Source organism: Stigmatopora nigra, chromosome 21 (genome assembly GCF_051989575.1).
Source record: "Stigmatopora nigra isolate UIUO_SnigA chromosome 21, RoL_Snig_1.1, whole genome shotgun sequence".
Classification (NCBI taxonomy): Eukaryota; Metazoa; Chordata; class Actinopteri; order Syngnathiformes; family Syngnathidae; genus Stigmatopora; species Stigmatopora nigra.
In genome coordinates, this window is record NC_135528.1 from 9,201,461 (window position 1) to 9,225,787 (window position 24,327).

The 24,327-nt window shown below is 46.3% G+C and overlaps 5 protein-coding genes across 5 annotated transcripts; 3 read left to right on the plus strand and 2 right to left on the minus strand.

The window, feature by feature from the left end:
* Positions 1 to 1,703, plus strand: LOC144214624 (uncharacterized). Its single transcript, XM_077743177.1, has 3 exons — positions 1 to 108; positions 197 to 252; positions 674 to 1,703. Exons 1-3 carry the CDS (start codon positions 86 to 88, stop codon positions 1,591 to 1,593), a joined length of 999 nt encoding a protein of 332 aa, XP_077599303.1. The 5' UTR covers positions 1 to 85; the 3' UTR covers positions 1,594 to 1,703.
* LOC144214630 (venom phosphodiesterase CdcPDE) lies at positions 1,655 to 13,711 on the minus strand. The gene is made up of 27 exons (XM_077743185.1): positions 13,348 to 13,711; positions 7,904 to 7,977; positions 6,640 to 6,824; positions 6,137 to 6,224; positions 5,776 to 5,913; positions 5,581 to 5,706; positions 5,454 to 5,514; positions 5,287 to 5,384; positions 5,143 to 5,222; positions 4,961 to 5,080; positions 4,784 to 4,893; positions 4,655 to 4,720; positions 4,515 to 4,587; positions 4,325 to 4,433; positions 4,126 to 4,248; positions 4,003 to 4,034; positions 3,807 to 3,934; positions 3,671 to 3,740; positions 3,518 to 3,605; positions 3,282 to 3,454; positions 3,152 to 3,206; positions 2,817 to 2,965; positions 2,582 to 2,708; positions 2,441 to 2,518; positions 2,216 to 2,345; positions 1,974 to 2,130; positions 1,655 to 1,880 (listed from the first exon to the last, which is right to left on the minus strand). The coding sequence occupies exons 3-27, from the start codon at positions 6,670 to 6,672 to the stop codon at positions 1,710 to 1,712; spliced, it is 2,583 nt and encodes an 860-aa protein (XP_077599311.1). The 5' UTR covers positions 6,673 to 6,824; positions 7,904 to 7,977; positions 13,348 to 13,711; the 3' UTR covers positions 1,655 to 1,709.
* Positions 7,727 to 15,470, plus strand: LOC144215211 (F-actin-uncapping protein LRRC16A-like). The gene is made up of 36 exons (XM_077744045.1): positions 7,727 to 7,760; positions 8,109 to 8,206; positions 8,742 to 8,792; positions 8,857 to 8,916; positions 8,979 to 9,091; positions 9,165 to 9,262; positions 9,324 to 9,394; positions 9,459 to 9,532; positions 9,606 to 9,681; positions 9,750 to 9,838; positions 9,904 to 9,998; positions 10,070 to 10,156; positions 10,218 to 10,321; positions 10,470 to 10,547; positions 10,615 to 10,691; positions 10,757 to 10,861; positions 10,932 to 11,001; positions 11,061 to 11,142; positions 11,221 to 11,320; positions 11,385 to 11,439; positions 11,503 to 11,675; positions 11,738 to 11,806; positions 11,871 to 11,964; positions 12,024 to 12,122; positions 12,261 to 12,389; positions 12,452 to 12,562; positions 12,628 to 12,803; positions 12,881 to 12,968; positions 13,382 to 13,510; positions 13,575 to 13,641; positions 13,718 to 13,899; positions 13,972 to 14,072; positions 14,138 to 14,555; positions 14,620 to 14,803; positions 14,881 to 14,994; positions 15,209 to 15,470. Exons 1-36 carry the CDS (start codon positions 7,727 to 7,729, stop codon positions 15,334 to 15,336), a joined length of 3,879 nt encoding a protein of 1,292 aa, XP_077600171.1. The 3' UTR covers positions 15,337 to 15,470.
* On the minus strand, positions 15,465 to 22,128 carry vps52 (VPS52 subunit of GARP complex). The gene is made up of 19 exons (XM_077743170.1): positions 21,961 to 22,128; positions 21,407 to 21,491; positions 21,251 to 21,303; positions 21,102 to 21,177; positions 20,938 to 21,005; positions 20,707 to 20,882; positions 20,413 to 20,563; positions 20,243 to 20,343; positions 20,004 to 20,136; positions 19,351 to 19,408; positions 18,582 to 18,715; positions 17,518 to 17,673; positions 16,948 to 17,066; positions 16,752 to 16,875; positions 16,491 to 16,694; positions 16,353 to 16,418; positions 16,009 to 16,120; positions 15,825 to 15,943; positions 15,465 to 15,754 (listed from the first exon to the last, which is right to left on the minus strand). The coding sequence occupies exons 1-19, from the start codon at positions 22,033 to 22,035 to the stop codon at positions 15,608 to 15,610; spliced, it is 2,157 nt and encodes a 718-aa protein (XP_077599296.1). The 5' UTR covers positions 22,036 to 22,128; the 3' UTR covers positions 15,465 to 15,607.
* On the plus strand, positions 22,123 to 23,790 carry rps18 (ribosomal protein S18). Its single transcript, XM_077743181.1, has 6 exons — positions 22,123 to 22,269; positions 22,995 to 23,093; positions 23,153 to 23,239; positions 23,316 to 23,417; positions 23,493 to 23,584; positions 23,673 to 23,790. Exons 1-6 carry the CDS (start codon positions 22,267 to 22,269, stop codon positions 23,746 to 23,748), a joined length of 459 nt encoding a protein of 152 aa, XP_077599307.1. The 5' UTR covers positions 22,123 to 22,266; the 3' UTR covers positions 23,749 to 23,790.
* The last annotated feature ends 537 nt before the right edge of the window (positions 23,791 to 24,327 follow it).

Consider the following 24,327-nt stretch of genomic DNA (forward strand, 5'->3'; position numbering starts at 1 on the left):
CCCTCGCAGCTGCGTCCAATAAGTCGCCCCGGGATTTAAGTAGGGCAGCAACAGCGACACGGCAGGCCGGCAGCTGTACAGCAGAATGTGTTCCAGTGGTAGTTTCAGGTAAGTTGTGTGTGTGTTTTTTTTTCTCAGCTCGCTTGGTAAATATGAGCCACTTTTAAATTGTTTTGGTACTTTTGGTGCTTGTTAGGGTTCTGGTGCTCCAGCTGCTTGTGCTGATGTTCTTTGGACAACATGTGAAAGGAGGTGAGTTTAAAAACTCTCATCTTAGCTTTAATAATGTTTTGCAATGGCCTCATTGGTTTGTTGTAGTCTAGTACAGTCATTTTTTTCACTGCTTGTTTCTTATTACTCTTAAAAAAATGAGTTTTACTAAGCAGTTAAAGTCTTTTAAATGGATACAACATTGGGAATAATACTACAGTACTTGCCAGCCTCCAAATTGCTATGAGATTTGATATCTAGTAGTTTTGCAGTAAATGATGAGTATCCATTTTGAGTGTAATTTGTAGTTTTATGTACTTGGGATTCCACTTCTCTACAAATTTTCAATATATGACTATTTTCTGAGCTGCTTAGCCTCACTTAAGGGATTTCATTGGCTACATAGTTTATTTTTTTAGTTTTCAATGGTAAACTGATAAATGTCCATGTTTGTTTTTACCAGCATCTTTTGGGCCTTACTCGTCTTGGCTTCAGAGTTTCCCTCGCAGCTCCAAGTATGCGTCGCCTATGGATGTCCCCGTTTCAGTGCAATCTGAAGTTTCCACTGAAGTACTTGGCCCAAAGTACTTTAGGGGCTTCTCACAGCAGAACCCCAAAGCTGCCAGACCGGCAAACAGAGGTGGTTACGGTTCCTCTGGCAAGTTGGTGGATAATAGTCCAGCTGGAATTGGGTTAGGGATTTACAGACTGGAGCCAAAGCAGCAACCCGAGAACCAAAGTCCGCTAAACCACCAAGAGGGAACGATCGTTTCAAGTCGGGGGATCCATATCATGCCTGCTGCCATCCCACGAAGGCCCCAACAGAAACTACAAGTCCTGGCACAGTCTGAACCGAAACTACAAATGCTACCCAAGTATGAACCACACTTCAAAACAGGTTGGACCCCACCAAGGTATGAACCTAGACCACCAATGGACTTTGCAAGCTATGAAAAATCTCAAGATCTGTGGACACCAACATATGAAAGTCCAGTAGAGCTTCCCATGTACCAACCCAAACCATCACAAAAGTATAATCCGCTTCCCAGAGGGTTCCCAAGGTTTGAACCCAGACCCTCGCAGGTTCTGACATCACAGTGGTATGAACCAAAAGTGAAGCAGAGTTATGAAAACCCAACCCGGGTCCTGGCACAGTCTAGGAGTGAAAAACTGTCACTAGCTTCACCAAAGTATGAACCAAAACTGCCACGAGTGCTTGAAAAACCAAAACAGGCCATACCCGGGTATGATAAAGTCCAACAGAATGCATTCCCGTCGAAGTACGATGCCAAATTACCCATGGTTCCAAATCCTCAGAAATTAAAGACCCACCTGGGACCCACCTTAAAGGTATTTGGTTCTGGTCTTTACTCACGCCAGTAGCTAGCATGTTGCCATCAGCTGTGACATGAACTTTGTCAGATTTGACTTTAATTACATTTGATTGTAAACTTGAATACTGAAAATGAAAAATAAATGCAAAAAAAACTAACTTTGCTTCATGGTTTTTGATTGGTAGCAGTGGGTCGGGTCTTAAGCTGCAGAAGCTCCGAGATTGGTCGTTGGCTGTCCTGGTACAAGTCCAGACCTGTCATCAACTCCACGTCTTTTACACGAGTTTGGTGGAACCAAATGTGGTCTTCCACCCAAGAGGATTCGTCTTCAGTGCTCTGTTCATGAAAAAGTGGACTTCATTATTTCAGTTGTAAATTTCCAGGGATGTTGAATGTTTGGTTGCCGTTGGCATCCAAATGCCAGCATACCTTGCAGCTCTCCGAGTTGTCTGGGCGGTGAGGCAACAGGAAAGAGACCATTCTCATCTGGCCGTCGCATTGCCGGATGTCCCGGCTGGCGTTTTGGCAACTGGTCAGGACGATGAAGTAATGGGTGGGGATTGGCAGGTCGCCATCAGATGCTATTCTGCACGAAATCAATGAATACCGTCTTTAAAAGATTGGTTCTATGTAAATTACAGTTGACAATCTAATGGTGTGAAGCCTCTTACTCTATAAGCTGTGATTGGTCATATTGTCCATCGTGGTCATGGTCAAAGGCGGGGCCTACCAGCACGTTGATATCATTGTACACAGTTGCATACTTTTTGAGGAGTGTACCGTGGAAGTATGCCCAGATTCCTTATTGTGAAATGGAAAAACACCAGTAATAAAAGTACTAAAAGTACTGTAAAAAATAAACTTGTGGCAGAGTGTGTTACAAATATAATACATACTATGAAATTCGGGATACATAGGCACAACATGGCTGCTTAGCAAGGCATCATTCTGCTTCTCCTGCTCCGGGCTTGAACCTGTGAAACATTGACAATGTCCACAATGGTCAGCCGTGTATTCAGTGTTTAGCTAGCATTTACCAGGCGGGTACAGGAAGGCGCGCTGAAAGAGACTGTATTGGTCGCATGGCCGGCTATTGCTAGGTGGGATTCGCACATCGGCCCGTAAGCAGTTGGCTGGCGGTTGCAGCACTGGCTTTGAGTCATTCTGTGAAATGGAACAGAAAACGACAACTCTACTTTAGCCAGATGTATACTTTACTTGATATAAGACAACCGCTTTGTCCGAGTGCCGTGTATTTTATCAAGCGTGTACGTGGATAGTGAAGGAGCTCCACAGCGCCATCTTCAGGCGATGACTGTAAGCGCTGATGAAGGCCTCGTGATGAAGGAGGCAGTAATTCTCGTTGGGTTGCAGTAAGCGAGGACGGCCAAACGGCAAGTGATTACGACGGGACTCTGTCTCTGTGGGAACAAGATGGAAGCCCACCATGCATTTTGTATTGCTACTAGTTAATAAAGTCCAAATCTTTTCATAGCAAATGGCAGGGAGGGAGCTAAAAATATTTAATCTGTTCTTGCTCTGGCCAAGATGCACCCTCCCACCAATTAGTGTAAGCCAAATATAGCTGACAACTTGAGAATGTTCACCTTGATCCGTCGTCATGTTGAGTCGACGGTTGGCGGCCGTCACGGCATCTGCGTTCTGAAAGAATAACAACAACAATGTCTCACTTACACCAGAGTGATTGTGTACTATCATTTACAACTGGTTAGCCACCATGCTATTGCAGGAACAGGCTAGTTGGTCTTCCGGCAGTAGGCTGGTGAGGTGGCATCGCTCAGGCGTGCTCCCATCCTCCGGAGGCAACGGCGAGTAGAAGGGCTGTCGTAGCATGTGGTTCAGACTACCGTGCGTCCCGTTGTTGGCGGATGGTGAAATCTCCAAAACGTCTGTGGACGGGTGGGCAGGTGGGTAAACACCACGACGAGAGATGTCAACCAGCGTAGACTCACCGCACATGAGGTTGTAGAGCTCGATGTTGGCGAAGGGTTCGAACTCTGCCCGGGCCACAAACTTTGGTCCATACGCCAGGAACATGGCCTGAAGTAAGGAGTGACCTTAGATGACCTGTCGAGGTTAGCGACGGTCGCGCGGCGGCCACTCACGTGCATGCTAGCCACGTCGTTGTCGTAGCCGTGCTGGCCACCCGAACAGAAACCGAGAGAGCCCGGACGCCTGAAAGGGAAAAAGTAGGATTGCTAAAGGGGTGCCAGGCCCGATGGCGCCGACGTGGATGCAAACCTCTCAAACAGCCATTTTGGCTCCACCAGTACATTAACGTCCTCGATCCGGCGGCTGTTGGCGTAGTGAAGACGTTTGGGAAGATGCCACTTGAGGAACGGGCGCACTTTCTGACTTGGGCTTTTACACTGAAAACAAAGAAAATTCTGAGATAAAACATGCCATGTGGGAAATCCCAGAGTGGGTAAATGCGTACCGTCATGTTGGCCACCAGGCCCACAGCGTCCACTGGAACACAAATGTGGATACAAAAAGGTATCGTGGTCAGTAGTTTTCGTGTTCCTGGCGGAATTAGTGGTACTGCAGTGGTGGTACTCACAATGGGTGTTGGTGTTCTTTGCCCGGATGCGGCCCATGGGTCCCTCGGTGACCACGTAGTCGCCGACGTCACCCACCAGCGCCTCTAAATTCTCCTTCCTGTCACAGCTTATCTCCTCCATGCCTGTTCAAAGATGCGTGTAAATAGAGGCTAATCGTGCTAACACTTCCAGTCAGTAGCTTAGCATGATCACAATTACCATGATCGGCGACCACGATAATATTGACGCATCGGTGAAGTCCGATTTGCTTGAGTCCGTTCATCAGCTGACCTATCACCTTGTCCACACCTTTTATAGCCTGTGCGACCTGCGATGACCAACACCACACAAAAGACAAGTTATCTGGAATTCATGTCATCATTATCGATTGATTGGTCTCCCGACGTACCCCTCCGCTGACAGGACCGAAGCTGTGTCCCGATTTGTCGGGTTCTTCCAGGTACAGAGTGTAGAAATCGGGTCTGGGGGAGAATAAGCATCCCTGAGAATGTGCGACGCGGGTTCTGGGTTACGGATTGGCGGAGTCACCTCTGCTGCTCCGGCAATTGAAGCCACTTGAGAACCGTCAAAACACGTTCCTCAAACGGGACTTTTCTGTAGAAGACACTTGGGGTAAAGCTCAGTGTCTCAGGTAGACCTACGAGAAGACGTCCATACCCATTGTAGGGCTGGTGGATGTCCGGGTAGCTGCCGTTTATCTTTACGTCCGACCCTGGCCAGAAGAAGGTTCCGGATTTGAGTCCCTGATACCTTGCCGTGTTCCAAATCTGCAGAAGCAAAATGCAAAGGGAGCCGCTATACCGGTCGAATGACCGACTGACGATATACGCTTACCGGTTGTCCCAGGTACCAGTCCGGGTTGTCCTTCTCGGGACCCGACAGGGTAAAGACGGCGTCCATGACTGGGTCATACATCACGTTGTCGATCAGACCGTTGGACTCGGGGTACAGACCCTGGTTGGGGTTTTACAACTTTAGTATACTCTATGCGTGTGTCTTTTGGAGTTGTACATTACCGTAACCAGGGTGTAGTGGTTGGGGAAAGTCTTGCTGGGAAACGCCGCCTGCATGTACGGAGTAGATGTTCCACATGTTTCTGAAATCAGACAAACGCCGATCTCCAGTCACAATTTTAACATCCACCAGGTTGTGACACTCACTGAGTTTATCAAGAACTGGAATAAGAGTCCTCCATAGACTCAGGTAGTCGGCCCTCAGACCGTCCAGCGACACCAGAAGTAGCGGTTGGCGCCGGAAGCTAGCCAGATAACACAACGTTTGTCAAATCCCATCCTGCTAGCAAGACACTACTACCTGTGTGCGTTACCCCGGTGGACACAAAGGGCGTGACAGGTCATCGCACTCATCCTCCACCCACTCCGTTTGTCCTGTTAAAATACCAATGAGAAAAATGCACTGTAACGAGTAGCCACGCCCCTCTTGCGGCGTCTCACCTTGGCAGACGTGCCGGTAGTTGCTGCAACAGTCGAAATTTGCCATACAGTCGTCGGAGCAATGACACCTGCTGCTCTCCAGCCTGGTTTCGCCACATCGTAGATGGGTGCATTCCCAGAGTTCTCCTGAAGGCAAACCACATGGGGGAGTCGGCAGAGAAGCTTAAAGACGACGGGGTCAGGCAGGGATTTTACCCGGGGCTTGGCAGAGGTCGCGGTAGTCATGGCAACAGGTTCCACTTTCCGTACAGGCCACGTCGCACCTGCAACCAGGGATGTCGCCGCCGTCGTATGGCTGGTAGCAACGGTTTTTGCAAGATATCTGTGGCGCCACTAGGGGACGAGATGGTCTCGTCAAGACATAGCCAGTGATGACACCAGACTATTTTTTATCTGACTGATAAGGCTACAAAATAAAATCCTTATCTCGTGATTAGCTAGACAATGAGTGAATGATTGTAAAGTTTGCAATCATTCACTCATCGTCCCTAGGGTTTTTTTTAAAGGGGCTAAACACCAACGGATACGTCAACGGCCTGAGACACAAAAAGAGCACCTTGGTTTCGACACGACTGCAGTTGTAGGCCTAGTCCTAGTCCTAAAGCCAGGATCAGCGTCAACAGGCAAAGGGCCAGCACCCCCACCTGAAAACAAACCGTCAAAAAGTGGAAAAACAAAGAAAAACTACTGGTGATACTTTGCAATTGCACCTACAGATAAAATCCCCAAATATGTGATATTTTCTAATCATCATCACTAATAATAAAACAAACTCTAAAGTCACTTTTGTCTGCCACTGATAGATAACCTATCCTAAAATAGATAGGACGTCTATCTAGAGACAAACTACATCAATTCTCTGCTAAATGATGAACGAAAAAGTTCAAATAGCATCTTTTTAGCATTTTTTTTTCTTGATTGACATTTGTTATGATACGCAATTCAGTGTTGCACACTCCTAAAACCAAAGTGGCGTGCCGGTGTTACCATAGCAACGGCATGTTGGCAAACAACTTCAAGACACTTGAAAGTAACAAATTGTACTTTTGCGTAACTCACAAGGATGATCCGTTTCTTCTTCTGCGGCGCCATAATGTCGCTGGCTTGGATGAAAAGGGCGAGATGATGGACGCCGACAGACGGGTGGCGGGCGGGTGGCCAAGCGGGCGGGCGGATGGATGGGTGATCGGCGGGTGACCTCTGGACCCGCCAGGCGTGACTTTGGGTCACTGATTAGCCCGGCACTGAGATAAAACAGAGTATTCTGTGATGTCATTTCCTGCTCGGGCCAGTTTACCTGCACGTATTCCTTTAAAGTTGGTCGTCAACTAAACGAGCACGTTTTATTTTTATGTACTGGACTCTACACTGTAGAATTGGAGGGGTGTTGTCAATGCAGATGATGCTTAAAAATTAATCTTTAAAGACTGACGGAACAATCATAAATTGGAAACATTATAATGAGCAAGACGCGATAAGAAAAAGACTTTCAACTTTCTTCTTTTTGGTTTGTCTTTGTTAACATGAAGTTAATGACCAGATTGACAGACATTAAAAAGTCTTCACAGTAAGCTTAACATAATGTATGTTAGGCTAAGTCCAAGTACATTCAATATTTAAAGTCCGCAACGTAAATGCTAAAGTTGCGAAAACACAAAATCACAAGTTACTGAAGAACACAAGCTGTTGATTTGTGATTAAATAGAAAAATAATCAGAATAACTAACATTTCGATATAAATAAAGAAAAATGGTGGGTAAACTCAAAATGAGGAAACAAACGCTGAAATTCCAAACTTCCAAATTGTGATACAAAAATGAGAATCACATTTTTTAGGACGATTTTTATCAATTGGGGTGGCCCAAAAAGTGACCATGGCCACCCCTTAGATGCGCCCTTGGATTGGAAGATAACCTGACAATACATTTCCTGACCACCAGATGGTACGCATGTGTCGAGGGGCGTCATCTTGGGGATTGTTTGGGTTCCCGTGTTGGACTGAAGCACCCACCCACGCTTACAGGGGCGTGTATTATCGGTCCGCCATGGGAAAGATTATACCGGGAGTGGGTGAAGGAAAAGTAGAGCGAGAAGGAGACGCTGATCTGGGAAAGTTTCAGGGGGAAAAAAAAAAAGAAACCAGGAAATGGACTCTTTGGAATTCCCAAAGGAATTGTTGGGTAAGAACTGCATGCCTTCTGGGACACTTGTGATGGACTTTTTTTTCTCCAAAAACAACTAAGTCAAACACATTAGATTAATGGATGGGTTTTCTTTGTGTGTGTGTGTGTGTGTTTAAATGGAGGGGGGGGGGGGGTTGTACCTGTAACTTCCTGAGTGGGTGTGTTAGGCCACATTCCTCAAATGGGAACATGACATAAACAGAAGGCAGAGTTCCTACAAAAAACACACAGTGAGAGTTAATTGTACTGTAGACTGTCAAGCTATGTACAAAGATGGCCGTCTTTTGTGTGTATTCATCATTTAGCCATTTTTGACATATCTGTGTCGATGTATTTGTCATTCAGAGAGCGTGCAGGAGGCGGTGGGGCGGAGCCTCAAGTTGACCCTGAGGTGTCAGGTGCAGCAGGAGGTCAAAGGTGAAAAGTTGGACAGCAAAATTTTGGTGGGTGACCTTTGACCTTGGATTTAATTCCTGTCTGACAATGATGTGGTGATCAATCATTGTTTTTTTGGGGGGAATTGAATTGATTCCAGCCACTTCAATGGCAATTGTAATTGGGGAAAGGGGGCGGGGCCATTGGATGTCTTGTAAGATCTGGAGGGCCAGTGTAGACCTGACTTGATCTGACAAACATACCACAGTGGCATTCCCAAATTTTGCCGTTGGCGTGTTTGAACATGTCAGTCAATTTTACATGCTTACATTTTAGCTAAAAAAAACATGATGATCCCAAAATCCTGTTAACCATGGAACACAATTCATAGTGTCTATTTTCAGTCATTGAGAATCCCGAATAACTGTAATTATTGGTAATATATTAATCATAATTTGTTCTAATTTATAAATTATGAAAGGGTTGATCAAAATCAAATTTACAGAAATTTACAGGTTAGTTTCCGGGTGCCTTTTCATTTATTTTGGGTTCAAATATTTAAATGAAGGGTTAACAATTGTCGCTGTGTGTGTGTGTGTTTAGGTGTCGTCATCACACCGAGCTTTCCTGTTGTCATCACGCGCCCCCTTCAAGGTCAATTTGTCTTTGCGTCCAATGTTTTTGGTGGACCAGTCCATTAACAAATGCATTCTGGCAGGTGGAGCAGTCCTTCAGCTACCTGGACATCCACAGTCTCCGTAGCAAGAAGTCCACTCAGGTAAGACATTGAGTAAGTCTGCATATGTCTACATGGACATTTACCCATCCCTATGGGTGCAGGTGGCGTTGCAGTTCCAGCGAGGACCATGTTCGCTGTGGTTTTCCACTCCGACGGACACCGACCGCTTCCTCACGCAAATCGCTTCGTTTTTGGCTAAAATCCGCCCAGATGCGTACGTCACCATCCGAAAGTCGGGAGATTCTCAGTCCGTCCATTTTCCAAAAAACCGTCTGTCTTCTCTTTAGGAATCTGCTGAAGATCTTTGACATGTTGCCTCCGCAACGTTTGGACGCCCTCCGATCGGTCTGGGAGAAGCAGCGCCATCTGGACCCAGGGCCTTGCGGTACGGCTAATTTATTAGCGCTGGAATTCAAGTGGACTTGTTAAGACTGCGCGTCTTCCAGGCGGATTCTCGGATCAGTACCAGGCCGTCTGCGATGACCTCAACTTGGCCTACAGAGAAGAAGTCCAGTGGGTGAGTGCCAAATGCTAAAAGTATGCAGTAGATTTTTTTTATGGACACTATACTTGTTGTCCAGGACGTGGACACCATCTACCTGAGCCAAGGCACCACAGAACTTAACCTCCACGACTTCATCCACCTAGACAGCAGGTAGTTACCCATCCACTCCAAAGGAGAACACTAGCAAATGCTAACGTTCTAGAATGTTCTTCTTCCCGCACAGGGATCTGGTTGCTATCGTTGCTACTCTAGAGTACAACAAATGGTTCACCAAGTTAGTCGCTAAAGACTGCAAACTGGTAAGGTCGGCATCCGTCCGAAAGATGGGTGGAGTCAAACCAAACCGCAAACTACGTATTCCCAATAGTCCCCAGATGTCTGCGAGCAGATCCTCCTGGTGATGTCCCGGTCCAGTTGTCTGGAGGAGCTTGTCCTAGACAATGCTGGTCTCAGAAGGTCAGCTAGCATGCGTCTTCTCCATTTAGCCCTTCATCATTTCATGCTCTGTCCACCTTCTCTAGCGATTTTGCTCACAAGCTGTCCCTGGCACTATGTCATAACCCCGCCTCCTCGCTGCACAACCTCAATTTGAGCAACAACTCTCTGGAGGACAAAGGTCCAACACCCCAAACTTATACCATGATAGCCACTGGAGGTTAATTGAAAGTAAAGCTTTTTATGTTTTAGGTGTGTGTATTCTAAGCGCCCAGTTGGGAAAACTCCCCATGGGACTGAAGCAGCTAAACCTCAGCAGGACTTCTTTGTCCCCTAAAGGTGAGGCCTGTCCTTGGGAGGCTTTCTTTCAAGTGTAACTCCGCCCATGTTTGTGTTTCAGGCGTCAACATTCTGTGTCTGGCACTCTGCGCCAATCCCACAATGGCCACCACCCTCACGCACCTTCACTTGTCAGGAAACTCACTAAAAGGAGATGACCTGCAGGTAGATATCTGGCGCCACCTAGAGTTGTGAATGGGTACAATGACTAGACCCCAAATTTTTTCAGTCTTATTTCAAAGCAAAAAAAACGTCGTCTTATATTCGTGAGCTTAGCGTCCTGCTGCTAACATGATTGTCTTTCTGTGGTTAGAACCTCCATAATTTCCTGAGTAATGACAACTGCTTAGAAGTTCTGGATTTATCCGGTACCGACTGCTCGGTGGAACAGGTGAGGCGCAAACACACACACACACACACATTGGACTAAATAATGGTTTGTGTGTGTTTTGTGTCAGATAACAGCGTCTCTGCTAAAAGGATGTTTAAAGCATCTCCGCGTCCTCAACTTGTCCAAGACGCTCTTCTCTCACAGGTGAAATTTGACAAACAGCTAACTCAAATGTGTTTAAACTACCTGAAACGTGACATGATCCTCAGAAAGTCCAGGGAGGTTCCTGTGTCCTTTAAGCAGTTCTTCAGCCTATCGCAGGCAGTGAACTCGGTCAACATGTCGGGATGCCGACTACCTGCAGAGGCCCTCAAGTAAGAGTCCTTTTCCCCCTTGCCGGCCGGCATGACCGTTGGTTTTCACGAGTTTTCGGGGTGGTGGCAGGGCCCTGCTGCTAGGTCTGGGCTGCAACCCCAACCTGAACGACGTGTCTCTGGACTTAAGCGGCTGTGAGGTAAACAAAAGAATGTCTAAAAGTAGGAAAAACTGGATTTAGGATTGAAATACTTTCAGCTACGCTCGGCGGGGTCTCAGATCCTGGAGGGCTGCATCGCAGAGATCCCCAACATCTCCAGTCTGGACGTCTCAGACAACGGTGCTGACACTTGAACAGTGAGTCCCTCTGAGATTGTTTTAAAACCTTCTATGGGGTCTTGGGGTTCGCTTTTTCCAGGTCTAGATGGAGACTTGAGTACCTTGCTGGTCTGGCTGTCTAAGAACCGCTCTATACGTCACCTCTCGTTGGGCAAGAATTTCCAGAACATCAAGTCCAAGTGAGTTACTCAACCAATCCTCTTGAAGACTTTGGGATTTGGACCTGCTTTGGTTTCCCATCAGGAACGTGGCCTCCATCTTGGATGACCTGGTCCGTATGATCCAGGAGGAGGAATCGGTGAGCTTTTAAATGGGATGCGCTGGTCTTCCCTCATGGCTAACATCGGTTTGCGCCACCTAGCCGTTGACGTCGCTATCGCTAGCCGACTCCAAGCTGAAGGGCGACCTGGCCATCGTCCTCAACGCCCTGGGGGGCAACACCTCGCTCACCAAGCTTGACATCAGCGGGAACGCCATGGGCGACATGGCTGCCAAAATGCTGGCCAAGGCCTTGCAGATCAACACCAAACTAAGGCAAGCCCACATTTTGGGTCAATCATCAGATCTTCTCATCTGTTTCTGAACTCCATTTCCAGGACCCTGATCTGGGACAGGAACAACGTCAGCCCTCGGGGTCTTCAGGAAGTGGCGTCGGCCCTGGAAAAGTACGCTAATCGTCCACTACTACTCAAAACACATTTGTTGACATCCCATGATGCCCCTGGTCAGGAACTTCACCATCCGTTTCATGCCCGTACCCATCGTGGACGCCGCCCAGGCACTCAAGACCAACCCGGAGAAGACGGAGGACGCCCTGCTTAAGGTGAGTTTTGGACTCTGATCCAGATAGGTTAGGAAGCTAACCCATTTTTGTTGCCTCAGATGGAACGCTACTTGCTAAGGAACCACGAGACCAGGAAGTACCTCCAGGAGCAGGCCTACAGGTTGCAGCAGGGCATCGTCACCAGTACCACGCAGCAGGCAGGCAGGCGACAATGGCAGTACCCTGACTAGGGCTGGCTTCAGATCCGATTGGACACCCTCCCCCTGATATTCCTGAAGTCTGAACCCAGTCTTAGATCGGTATCTCACTGACCTTCTTCGCCTCCTTTTGTGCAGATGATGGACACCATGTGCGTGAAGGTTCAAGATCATCTCAACTCCCTCATGTTCTCTCAAAACCACCAGGTCCAGGAGGACGTCAAGATGGCGGAAGACCTAATGACCGACGCCAAGAACTCCAAGACCGTAAGTGGATTTAAGGTGAAGGCGAGATCCGAACAGAATGTTGACATTTACCGTTTCTCCAGCTACTTCCCAGCCTCTACCACATAGGGGGCGGCGGTCTACGTGACGCCATTCAGGACAAGCTGGAGTCCGTAGCGGCGGAGGTGGCGGCCGTGATGGATGAGCAGCTGGAGGTGGAGGACGCCACGCGTTAAGACATTTCCAGATCCAGTTGCGATGTCCATTTTGTCCCACGTAGATGACGTTAGCATCCATGTTGGAAGCGGCCTCCAGTTTGTGCCCGCACGCCATGAAGTCGAGCCATCTCCGGTCCCAATTGCTGGCGGCGGGGGCCGCGAGGATGAGCATCCCTCGCAGCTTTATCACCAAGACGCTCCTGGAACAGACGGCTGTGGACATTCTCAACAAGATCAGGTTAGCATGGACCTGGTGGGTTGCATTTCCCGCGTGAATCTGCTTCCTAATTTGCGTCCTCTTCTTTTCGTCCCCAGTGAGGTGAAACTGGGCGCGGCGTCTGTGATTTCCGACCGGGTCACCGATCAGATCCTGGACTCGTTGTCAACGTGGCGCCACACGCTGGTCCGTCGGTATCCCTCCCATCTTCTGTTTACATTGGAAGGCTAGCTTTAATAACTTGACAAAACTTATAAAACAACAGGGGCTTGAATCAACTAACTGAAACGAAACATGATATCCCACGGCCCGGCGTGGTGGGAGTGACGTCAGCATGATCACGTAATTGGCCACAGCTGAAAGTGAAAATGACATCACACCAGGAAAGGCAAACAAGCCACTCCTGACAATTTTCTTTTTATGTCCATACAAACTTCTCATGCACATGTATTTTAGTCTTTTATTGTTGGTTAGACTATGATTTTCGTAGCTTTATTTTATCAGGTACTAGCTGATGTGTTTCTGTGAGATTATTAGTTCGCATTTTAGCAAAAGTATCATTTACCTTGACGTCTTGTGTCTGCTCCGTCCTTCTACAGGCTGACCACGTGAGTGGGCGGGGCCAACCGGTGCTACGTCCGGAGTCTCTGGAGGAGGCGCAGGTTCTGGACGAGAGAATCCTTCAACCTGAGGGTCCTAAAGGGGACGCTCAAACGGATGAGAGCGCGGTAGGAAGTGCTCCTCCTGGTGGTGTCAAAACAAATGAACTTCACTTGATGCTTTTGGTTCCAGTTGATAGCCAAGTCCAAAAGAAAGAGCATTCTGGTGCGAATGCTGCGACCAGTCTCGGTAGCGTTTGGTGAGTTGCGGGAATTTGACTTTTTTTTTGATTCGGCCGTCCCGTGGAACAAATTGTACCGTTGCTTCGCCTCAAGAAACGGAGTTTGACCTGGACAAGGCCCTTCGAGAGGTACCAATGCACGTGGAGGACCAGTCGCTGGACCCCCTGCCGGACCCCCTGCCGCCTTTCCCGACCCTGGACTTGCTGCCCGCCCTGAAACATCCGACTAAAGTGCGGCCTAAAGCCAGGAGGCGGAGCAAACCCAGCAGAATTGCTGTAAGTTACCAGTAGAATGATTCAAGCCAATGACAGTCTATTTTGGTCTTGACTTGACCATTTTTCTTTCAGCATGAAGCATCGCAAGAGTCCGCAAATCCGAGTACGATGGCCAAACTGGACGAGGGCATGGAGGACTTCTTCTCCAAGAAAGTCCTGAAAGTCAGCTTAAAGTGAGCACCTCGTCAGCTTTGAGCACAAGACACCCGAACAAACCCACGCATTGTTATTCCCGCAGAAGAGCCGCCGAACAAACCGCGCCGTCAAACATGCCAGAGTCTCTCGACAAAAAACGTGAATCCAGGAGGAGTGGCTTCTTCAACCTCATCAAAGGACGAACGTCGCGTTCGGACAAAAGCCACGGCGCCGTATCTGTCGGGTCGCCTAGGTCGGCGTCCCCCGCCCTATCACCCGTATCGCCCACCCCCTCGCCGTTAACACCCTCCTTTGGAGACATCCCCGAAGATCCGCCGCCCGCATCCCCTTCCCCGCCAAGGCCAGAGTCCTTGCGGGACATTGGTCCCGAGGCCAAGTCGCCGATGTCTCCCGATGACAAGGACGGCCCTCTCGTATTGCGGCACGTCGGCGTCCCCGTCATGGGCGCCGACATTCTGGCAGAGATGAAGGCGCGGCAGGAGAAAATGGCCGCTCACAAGGTGAGGAAAGCAACTGAGCTGGAAAAATGACCCCAAAGTCCTTTGTTTTGTCAACCCCATCCAGTCAGAATGCCGAAAAGAAAATGGCGACACAAGCAATTCCTTGGCGGGTACAGCCGAAGAGCGATGTTCTCCAAAGGTTGTGCCCAGGTCAAAGGCAGCCGTGCCGTCGCCCCCTGTTGAACTCCCTGAATCTGAGAGCCCCCCCGTGACAGTCCCGAGTCCCCTCAGTCAGCCAAGCACACCAGGTCTTCAACGTTCCACCATAGCGACGGGTAGGCGGAAATCAAAAACGGGTATACTAACCAGCGTCTTTTCCTCTCAGAGTCCTCCTCGTCGGAAGCTGTCCAGGTTCCAATTCCTGCTCCTCGCCACAAGAGGGAGCAGTCCGGAGACCAACTAAATCAAAGGGACGGACACCAAGTACCAAATTCGACTGGTCAGTCAAGCATGAATAGACAAAATATAATACCATGCTAGCACTATGATGAAACGGTTTATATAATGCTACAAGAGCAATGCTACATAGTGTAATGCTACATAGCATAATGTGATTAGGGTTACGGCTAGGGTTATTGTGGAAATACAAATAACCCTAACTCTAAAGTGTTTCTTTGTTTTAGTAGTAGTAAGTATGTTGTTCCCATGAACAGGTGGTGTGGACACCTCATGGCCACGGCGGTGCGTGTCCTTCAAGACGTCGTCATCGCACCCGAGTGCGCACAAGCGGCGACGAACCAAGTCCTTGCCAGCACGCGGGCCGACGCCCTCTACGGTGTAGCGGCGACCTCGTGACTAAGACGTGAAGACATTGTCTGATGAGGAGTGTCCCTGGATTTCAAAAATTTGCATGTTGTATCAACCAATCATTCTTAACCTTTAAAAATGTAATAAACAGTCTGACATAAATACTGATCCAACTTTATTCCGACTTTTTAGATGATTATTTACAAACAAAGTGCTGACAGACACAATTACGGAAAAAAAAAACTTACATTCCTTCAGTAGGTCAAATCTTCTTTACACAGAAGTTTGTAGTTTCCCCCCCTAACTCAAAAGTTGGGCTTGTGCTTCTTCACTTCCACCATGAGGTGGTGCAAGTTGATGAGTTCAGATCGCACCGGCAGGCTACGAAAGGCCGGCTGACTGAGGACCTTGTGGAAGCCGTGGTAGTACTGGATCAGCTGGGTTAAGGCGCCCTGGTAAACCATTCAAAAGCGGTCAAAACCTATCCGCATCCGGCGTGTGTTCGATTCCCCGTTTCTCTACCTGGATGATGCCGGTCCCGTTCTTGAAATTGGTAAAGGACCTCATGACGTCCTGGCTCATGGCCTCCACCGACTGCTTCCAGGAAGTGGAGAAACCTCGTACCAGCTGGCAGACTCGAGCTGAAAGTGCATAGGATACAGCAAGTGAGCGGACGCCGACGCCCGTGCCGGTGGCCGCCTCTCACCTTCGTCGTTCTTCAGGCAATCCAGCTGGCCTTTCTCCGTCAGCGCCTCGGCTTCCTTCACGAAGGCGATCATCCCCCCGAAGGGCGGCGACAGAAGCTCCTCGATGAATTCCTGACACCGGGGATGACATGTGGCATAGTACAATGATACCTCTACTTACAATAATGAACTCTACTTATGAAATATTTTCCTAGACCAGCATTTCACATTGAATTAGCATAATTTGTGTCACAATCTTCACTTCAATTTACATCAAATCACCTACAAAGCATATTGTAACCTAAAGAATTTGTAAGTTGAATCATTTGTAAGTGGAGGTACCACTACATATAACAACACTTGCCTGCGTCCTGGCCAGAAGGAGCTGCTGGAAGCCTTCCACCTCCTTGCTGTCATCTGCCGCCCTCTCCTAGGAATAACAGGTTTTAGTTGAGCATATTCTGGATCTTGGAGTGAAGAACTCGACACTGGGGGGGGTCACCATGAGCACGCTGAGCATCATATCATAGTTATTGATAAGGAAGATGAGCTGCTCTCTCCTGGAGGGAAACTCGGCCGCCATCTTCAGCACAAAGTTCTCCACCTCCACCTGAAGTTGAGCCAGCAGCGCGTCGGTCCTCTCGTTGGGGAACGTCTGGTTGATGCTGACCACGGCTGACGAGAACTCGGCGTAACGGCGAGTGATCTGAGAGACCGACGGCGTTACGGAGAGCGTTTGGTTTCATTCTGAGGATGGACTCACGTAGTGTGGCCGGGTATCCAGAACTCCTAGCTTCTGCGGGTCCGTGTTCCTGATGCTGTGGATGTTCATCTCCAGGATGAGCTCAAAGCGAGGCCATAGGAGCTCCAGCACCGCCTCCCAGTACCTGAAAAACGACCATGGTTAGGGTTTTTTTTTTACAGTTTTTTTCTCTAGGGATGTATGTTAAGCTACTCACTTATCCAAGGCTGGAATGTTCCTCTTGGTGGCAATAGCTCGGAAACGGAGGATGATGTGAATGCAGAGGAATACCGCAATGCCGTCATAACAGTCCGCAACGTACGCCGACATGCTCTTCTACACACACACACACACATATGCAATTTATTGGCGGGTTAAAATTTGAATTGAATTTATTTAGCATCCATTCCCATTGAATAAATGCAACAGAACCAGTGTTTCAGTTTTGATCCATTTTAATATCGCTTTTATTAGATACGCAAGCTATTATTTTCCAAAACTAAATATAGCCTTATAAAACGTTTTGACGTCTTGCACGTCGGCATATAAAGGGTTAAAGGTCACAAGGACACATGTCAATCATAGCGCTCTAATTTTAAAAGTGGTTGACGGCGGTAGCCACAAAGCTAACCAATTGATGTCATGACAGACAGCTCTGAACTGGAAAAGCACATTCCGCCCAAAAGTGGTTCTTCCAGTCCGGATTTGAACCGAATTATGACAAGATATGGCTTAAAATGTGATTTTGTGAAAATGGTGGATATAAAAAAAATGTCTTGGAGCTTACCAGAAACATGCTGAGGGTTTTTCCCATGATGTTGTTGAAGAGATCCAAGGCGGAATTCCCCGTTACCATGAAAAAGTCGCATAGGAACAAGTATTCCCTGCAGCAGTTATCCAACAGGGCGTAGTGTTGGCTTCGAAACAACGTCTCGTACGGGTACTGTCACACAAAACAACCAGAATGAAACCAAATAACAAACACATTCTTTCCATTCCACTTCAAACTTTTCAATACTTTTCTTTCTTTTATTTATTTCTTACTGACTTAATGTGGCAGCTCGGTAAACGTTAGCATTATGGCAGCATGGGCAAACTATGGCTCGCGGGCCACATCCGGCTCGCCAACGTTGTCCAAATAATGTTTTTTTTTGTCCCAAGATGGCGCCGTCACGTGGAAGCCAAAAGCAGTATCTTTTTCCACTCTTATTTGTTTTGGGTGTTTTACAACCCTTCTATCTTATTTTGAAATGACATTTTAATATTTCTTAATACATTCCATTTTACTTTACTTTCTACTTTATACATGAGTGATGAGTATGTGAATACTTAAGTCCTTTTTTTCTGTTTATGTTTCATATGTATTATTAACGGATGCACTTTTTTAGATGTATCCTATCTTGTGCTGACCCTGCCCATCTGTCACATTTTTAAAGTCGATTTGACGCCCCCCCCCCCCCCCCCCCCCGGGTCCAAAAGTTTGCCCACCACTTGTTTATCAAGTTCAGTTTCGATTGCATCACTCCTTAGGATAATTAAATGTAATGCAATAGTTTATTTTCGGCCAACTCATTATGACCATCCACTGTAAGTCCTTCCGATTAAAATGAATAGGACATCTATTATTAGAAGTAGGAATTAGCAATTAGATGAATTAGCATTACTAGTAATTAATTTCAGGGCACTAATGTCATTTCCTGGATGATTTCACATTGTTTTTTTTTTTTTTTTTTAGGGGATTTTCTGGATGACACCTTGTGTTGGTATTGGTCAATTTTTTTTGGGTCACTCCCATGTCAACTTAATGTCTTTCATAGAGGACGTCATTATGACATTTATGTAAAGTCTCACCCTACTGTCGCCTCTCTGCGCCGTGTGAGGAACTAAGATAGGACCCTCCAGTTCCGGGGGGCTGAGGATGGCGCCCCTCTGGCCCAGAGTGAAGATGGTATTCCTGCTCTTCAGAGATGGTTTGGAAAAGAAACCTGATACAAGAGACAAGAGTCAATACCAAATGAACATTTCCTCATTTCTATTCATTAAATCAAGGCTTGGGAACGTTTTTAATAGAGAGAGAGAGAGCCTTAAACAATTCATACTCTCAATTATTATGCCTTGAGAGATATAACAAGTATTTAAAAGTAAACATAATTCAAATATGTGCATTTTTCACCACTTTTAAAGTAGTATTGGTGCATTTGGGAATCAACTGTCAATGACAGTTTCCATATTTTTAGCTGACATGTTAACGGAGAGCCATATGCACCTATCAAATGAGCCGCATATGGCTCCCGAGCCATATGCACCCATCAAAAGAGCCGCATATGAGCCAAATGATCTAATAGTAACAATATGTCTAAATTTATAACAAAATACAAGGGATATATTAATATATATCGTCTTTTTATGTTTACAGGTGAACGACTGGTGTACAGATTGTTGCTAAATTGCTATTTTGCAGCCACACCTACGCATTGAGGGCGCGAAATGGCATATTTTTCATTGTTTCTCTTTAATAATGTGCACACACCCATGTTTGAACCTGGGACCAATACTTGCGGCGGGCGTTGCCGTCCATTCAATTACAAAGACGACGTACGCACCCATGTACGCATCTTACCTTTCTTGGCAGTGTCCTCTACACCCATTAAATCATCTTTGTCAGCCACGTCTTCGTACTAAACACGGGGGACAAATTAAAAGCTGCTTTTTAATGGTGACGAAACTTGACAGGGCTATCAAAAGCCAGCTCGTCAATCAAAAAAAAAACACGTGTGTACGTTCAAGAGTTGTCCAGACCGCATTTTTGTCACCTGATTCTCAGGATCAGCCCATAAAAAAGGGAATGTAACCTTTTCATTTTATGATTATTCTCATTCTTTCACAATGCTAGGTTACCGTTAGCTAATAAACAAATAATTCATCCTGGTTAGAAACTTTATTCTCAGTCCAGTTTTCTTTTTTTTCTTTTATTTTTTAGACTTTTGTCAAGTGAGTTTTGAATAATTCTGGCAACTGAAGTCATGAAAAAAACCCATGTGAAGAACAAAACGTGACCGGCTTGTACGCTGTATGTAGTCAAAAACAAATATTTCCATACTAATTAAATGTTCAGATTTACACTGGCTGAACTTTATAAAATTCTTGGCAATCTACCTAGATTAAAGTATTAAAAAAATAAAAGATAATGAGCAACTTGTTGAGCAACAAAGGGTGTGTGTGGGGATGGGTTGCGGTAGACATCAGTTAGCCGCGTTAGCTTGGTCACCTCACCTGTACTTTGAGAAGCCTGCCACTGTACGACTTGAAGTAGCTAAAGTACATTTTGCTCAAGGTGTCCACATAGTTGTCTCGGACGTCCTTGGCCACCGTCCTCTCGTTGGCCAGTAGGAATTGGTAAAAGAACCTGAAAGAAATTAAAATGTCTCCCTGTAATTTTTCGTTGGTCTGGCCAGAAAAACCCACTGGGTGCCAGTGTCAGTGACATCATCATTGCTCGACTTTTATAGTACCTGTATTTGAGCAGAGTGTTTTGAGGTATTTGGTAGTTGGTCATGGGCTTCTTAAACGAATTGATCTTGAGGAGGATGAACTCGCCAATCTTAGATACGGCCTGGGATGGCACAAAAGAGAAAAGTATTTGCATTTTCCGTCATAGGCGAGTGTGGCGGTGGACTCCGACCTTGATCTTCAGGCGGTCTACGATATCCTGGATGTCGGAGCAAGCCAACGTCTCTCGGAAACTGAGCTCCTTGGCCAGGTTGATCTTGTTGTTCAGCTCGTGCAGTTGCTCCACAAATTCTTGCTCCGTCACCGCGCTGTTCAGGATGGTGCTGCCCGACAACAACAAAAAGTTAAAAAGTGATTTTAAAAGTGTGACAGATGGGCCGGCACAAGATACGATACATATAAAAAAGTGCATCCGTTCATCAGATCTAAAAGTGGGTACTAAAGAGGCGGGGTGGGTGGGTCTTACGAGATCATGGCGCCGGGCACGAGCAGCTCGTCTACTAGCTGGCTGAGGTTGCTGTGGACCGCTTGGCGGTTCTTTAAACGCACATTCATGCTGAGGGACTGCTGTTGGAGGGTGTGGATCTCGCTGCTGATGGACGACAGGTCGCTCTGGAAGCCGCTCAGCATCTCCTCCATCCGCTACGTGGAAGGGAAATGTCGGAAACCACTAAATGTGCATGAGAACGTCACTCACCTCCAAAATGGAGTCACAGGCGCTGATCTGCTGGTGCAGCAGAGCGATGTTTTGGCTCTCTTTAATGTCTGAGGACGCTCGCTCAGGAAAAAAATAAAGAAAAGAAATACATTTCTTCCATCCAGCCAATATTGCTTATATGAAACACAAATAGGGGTGGATACAATCCTTAATGGACGCCTGTTCGATCCGTTCCAGTTCCGACTCCACTTGTTTGGAGTACTGGCGAAGGTCCACGCCCTGCAAAAAAATAAAAAATATACAATAAGTCACGTCGTCAACACAGCGAATGAACAATGGTGGAAAAACTGACCGTCTGAAGTGCCTCCTTGACCAGTTCATCCTCCAGATTGGCCTGGATGTGAACTGTGGTAGAAGACGTCATCGTTTTAGGGTGGTCGCAGAAACCGATTTAGCCATTTGTGTCGCGTTCACGAGTTTGTGCTGATTTTTTTTCAGGTAGACTTACGGTCCACTTCGTCCAATATCAACTCATCCGTGGTCAGATCCAGTTCTCCCAGGTGCAGTGGTGCAATATCCCCCCCGTCACTCATCTAGGGACAATATAGGGGACCTCCATAATTGCGTTACAGCTCCATTTAATGTTTGAATGAAATATCGTAGTTGATGCAATTATTGTTCACTAAAAAAAGGTCTGGCTATCTGATCTCGTTCATTCAAGCAATTAAACTTTAAAAAACTATTTGTTTATTTTTAGAGAAACTCAGATTTGTCAAAAAATTGTCATTGTTTACTTCCGGTATCCTTACAATGCTATATGTCTCTCTCTCTCTCTGTATTCTTATGTCCTCAATGTCCTTTTTGCTCTATACAGCTCAATTTAGTGCAATGATGAAACGAACAGTTTTAACACGATGTATGTGATCGTTTGTGCTTGTTCATTTGAGAATGTGTGCACCTAATTGCCAAAGAAAAGAAGCAATCGCCGCCCAAACTCCAATGAAAAAGGACAACACCACCAACAAACATTCTCAAACGTAGAGAAAGAAAATTAAAAGTCACCTCCTCGTGAAAATAGGCCATAGCTGCTTGGGTCGTCTTTTTCGCGGAGATGTCATCCGCAGTCGCCTCCGCCATCGTGCCTATGACGTCAGCGTAGTAATAATAAAAAAAGAAGAGAAAAACGTTTTTAAAAAGTGTAGGAGTTTTTTACTCAATATATATGAATTAAAAGCCATATATACAGCGAATGGACATACAAAACACATTTTTTAAAAATTATAAAAGCGGAATGACTTCCGTTTTCGTTGCGGATATTCCGCCTTGAAATATTTGTCACTTCCTCTTTGCTTGGAACCAGCTTTCAAGATGGTGAGAATCTTCTGTATCTATTCAAATCCTCTACCATCTTCTGTAAATTTATGTCCATCTGTACCCCGGGAGTCTTCTAGGAAGGAGTTTTGTGTGTTTATTCCAATTTAAAGTGGAAATGTCCGTCAATGAAGACACCTATACATACTTTTAGAGCGAGTTTGCTGTCGTCAACGCCGCTAGTAATGTAGCAATGTCGGTATCCGTGTCTCAGTCACTCACGCTTAATAACAACAATGCTTAAAGGTGATTTCGGAACTGACTGGCAGTGTGTGGCGTTCATTGTTGTTTTTGGTAATCAAATCATGCACACTAAAATTGGGGTTATGAACATGTTCGGCAAACATTCAGAGAAATCTAGTAGACTAAAGTGTGTAGTTATTCAAATGACTGTAAAACAACTATAATTATTATCCCCATGGATGACGTTTATCCAGCAAAAAGCGTTATATTTTTAACGAATTACTTTATGTTGACAGTTTTTATTGTAAACATACTTCAAGCTATCTTGGTTTGGCACCATTTCTGTGTAATTCATATTAATTAAAGGACTTTTCCGGGTCACCCATTGATTAGAATTTATGATGTAAAGAAATAAATAGTTGTTATGGCCCAGACACTGTTCTAAAGTTTGGATTTAGCAATATTGTAATGAAAGCCCTGTTCGGTTAATGAATATGTTATCATTCTTTAATGTGATAACTGTCGTTGTCTGTTTTGTGCAGTCTTTGGTCATCCCTGAGAAGTTCCAGCATATTCTTCGTGTTTTGAACACGAACATTGATGGGAGGAGAAAGATCGCCTTCGCCATCACCGCCATCAAGGTAAGGAGACCGCCCTCGTGCGCTTCCTGCAGCGCCAACGCCTGACTCTCTCTTGGCAGGGAGTGGGCAGACGCTACGCCCATGTGGTGCTGAGGAAGGCGGACATCGACCTCAACAAACGGGCCGGTGAGCTGACGGAGGAGGAGGTAAGACGGCCTCGTGCCCATCTACGCGCCGGCCGGCCGGGACTGGGCTGACTGGCGTCCTCTATACTTTTTGCAGGTGGAGCGAGTGGTGACCATCATGCAGAATCCTCGCCAGTACAAAATTCCAGACTGGTTCCTCAACAGGCAGAAGGACATCAAGGATGGAAAATTCAGCCAGGTGGGTGAAGACGGACGGCCTGTGTGGAACTCCGGCTTGCCAGAGCCGTTAAGCAGCAACTCCTTTTCTGTGCAGGTGCTGGCCAACGGCCTGGACAACAAGCTGAGAGAAGACCTGGAGAGGTTGAAGAAGATCCGAGCGCATCGTGGACTCAGGCATTTCTGGGGGTGAGGCCTCGGAAACCCGCGACCTGAACTCCGAATCCCCAAAGCGCTCTTCTTAACCGCCTGTTTTTTTTTCCCCCCGTCCTTGCAGCTTGCGCGTGCGTGGCCAGCACACCAAGACCACCGGTCGCCGCGGTCGCACCGTGGGAGTCTCCAAGAAGAAGTAGACTGACTCTGTACTTTTCAATAAACCAACCCCAAAAAATGGATTCACCATGTGTCAGTTTTATTTATATTACTCGTCGTCCAGTCCATTACGACTGGAAGGGGTGAATGTTGGAAAAAAAAACATTGCATTGAAAAAGTAGTCTTTATGGCTATTTTACACAGTTGAAATGAATTAGAAGTTGTCAAAGGGTTAAATATGATGACAATGTGTTTTGGGGCATCATGGTTGATTCTTTGTATTCATGTTTAATTAAGCAATTTACTCGGATTTAATTTCACTGAAATGTATATTAAAAAATTCCTACTTTTGGGAAAAAATACAAAAGAGACTGATGAAATTTTAAAGTGGTTGGTCATGATTGAGTTTCTTTTTTTTTCTTTTTATGAACTATTTACTCATTGAATTTCTCAAAAACTATGAAAAAATTGATCATAATTTTCTGGGGGTTCTTTGTGATACTTTGATTGGATATTCATAAATGTGGTTCCCCAGTTTTTGTGGGCCAATGTTCCCTCTAAGATTGACTATGACTAACACCGTCCAGCCAATGATATGATGCGCTTCACATCACGTGCGC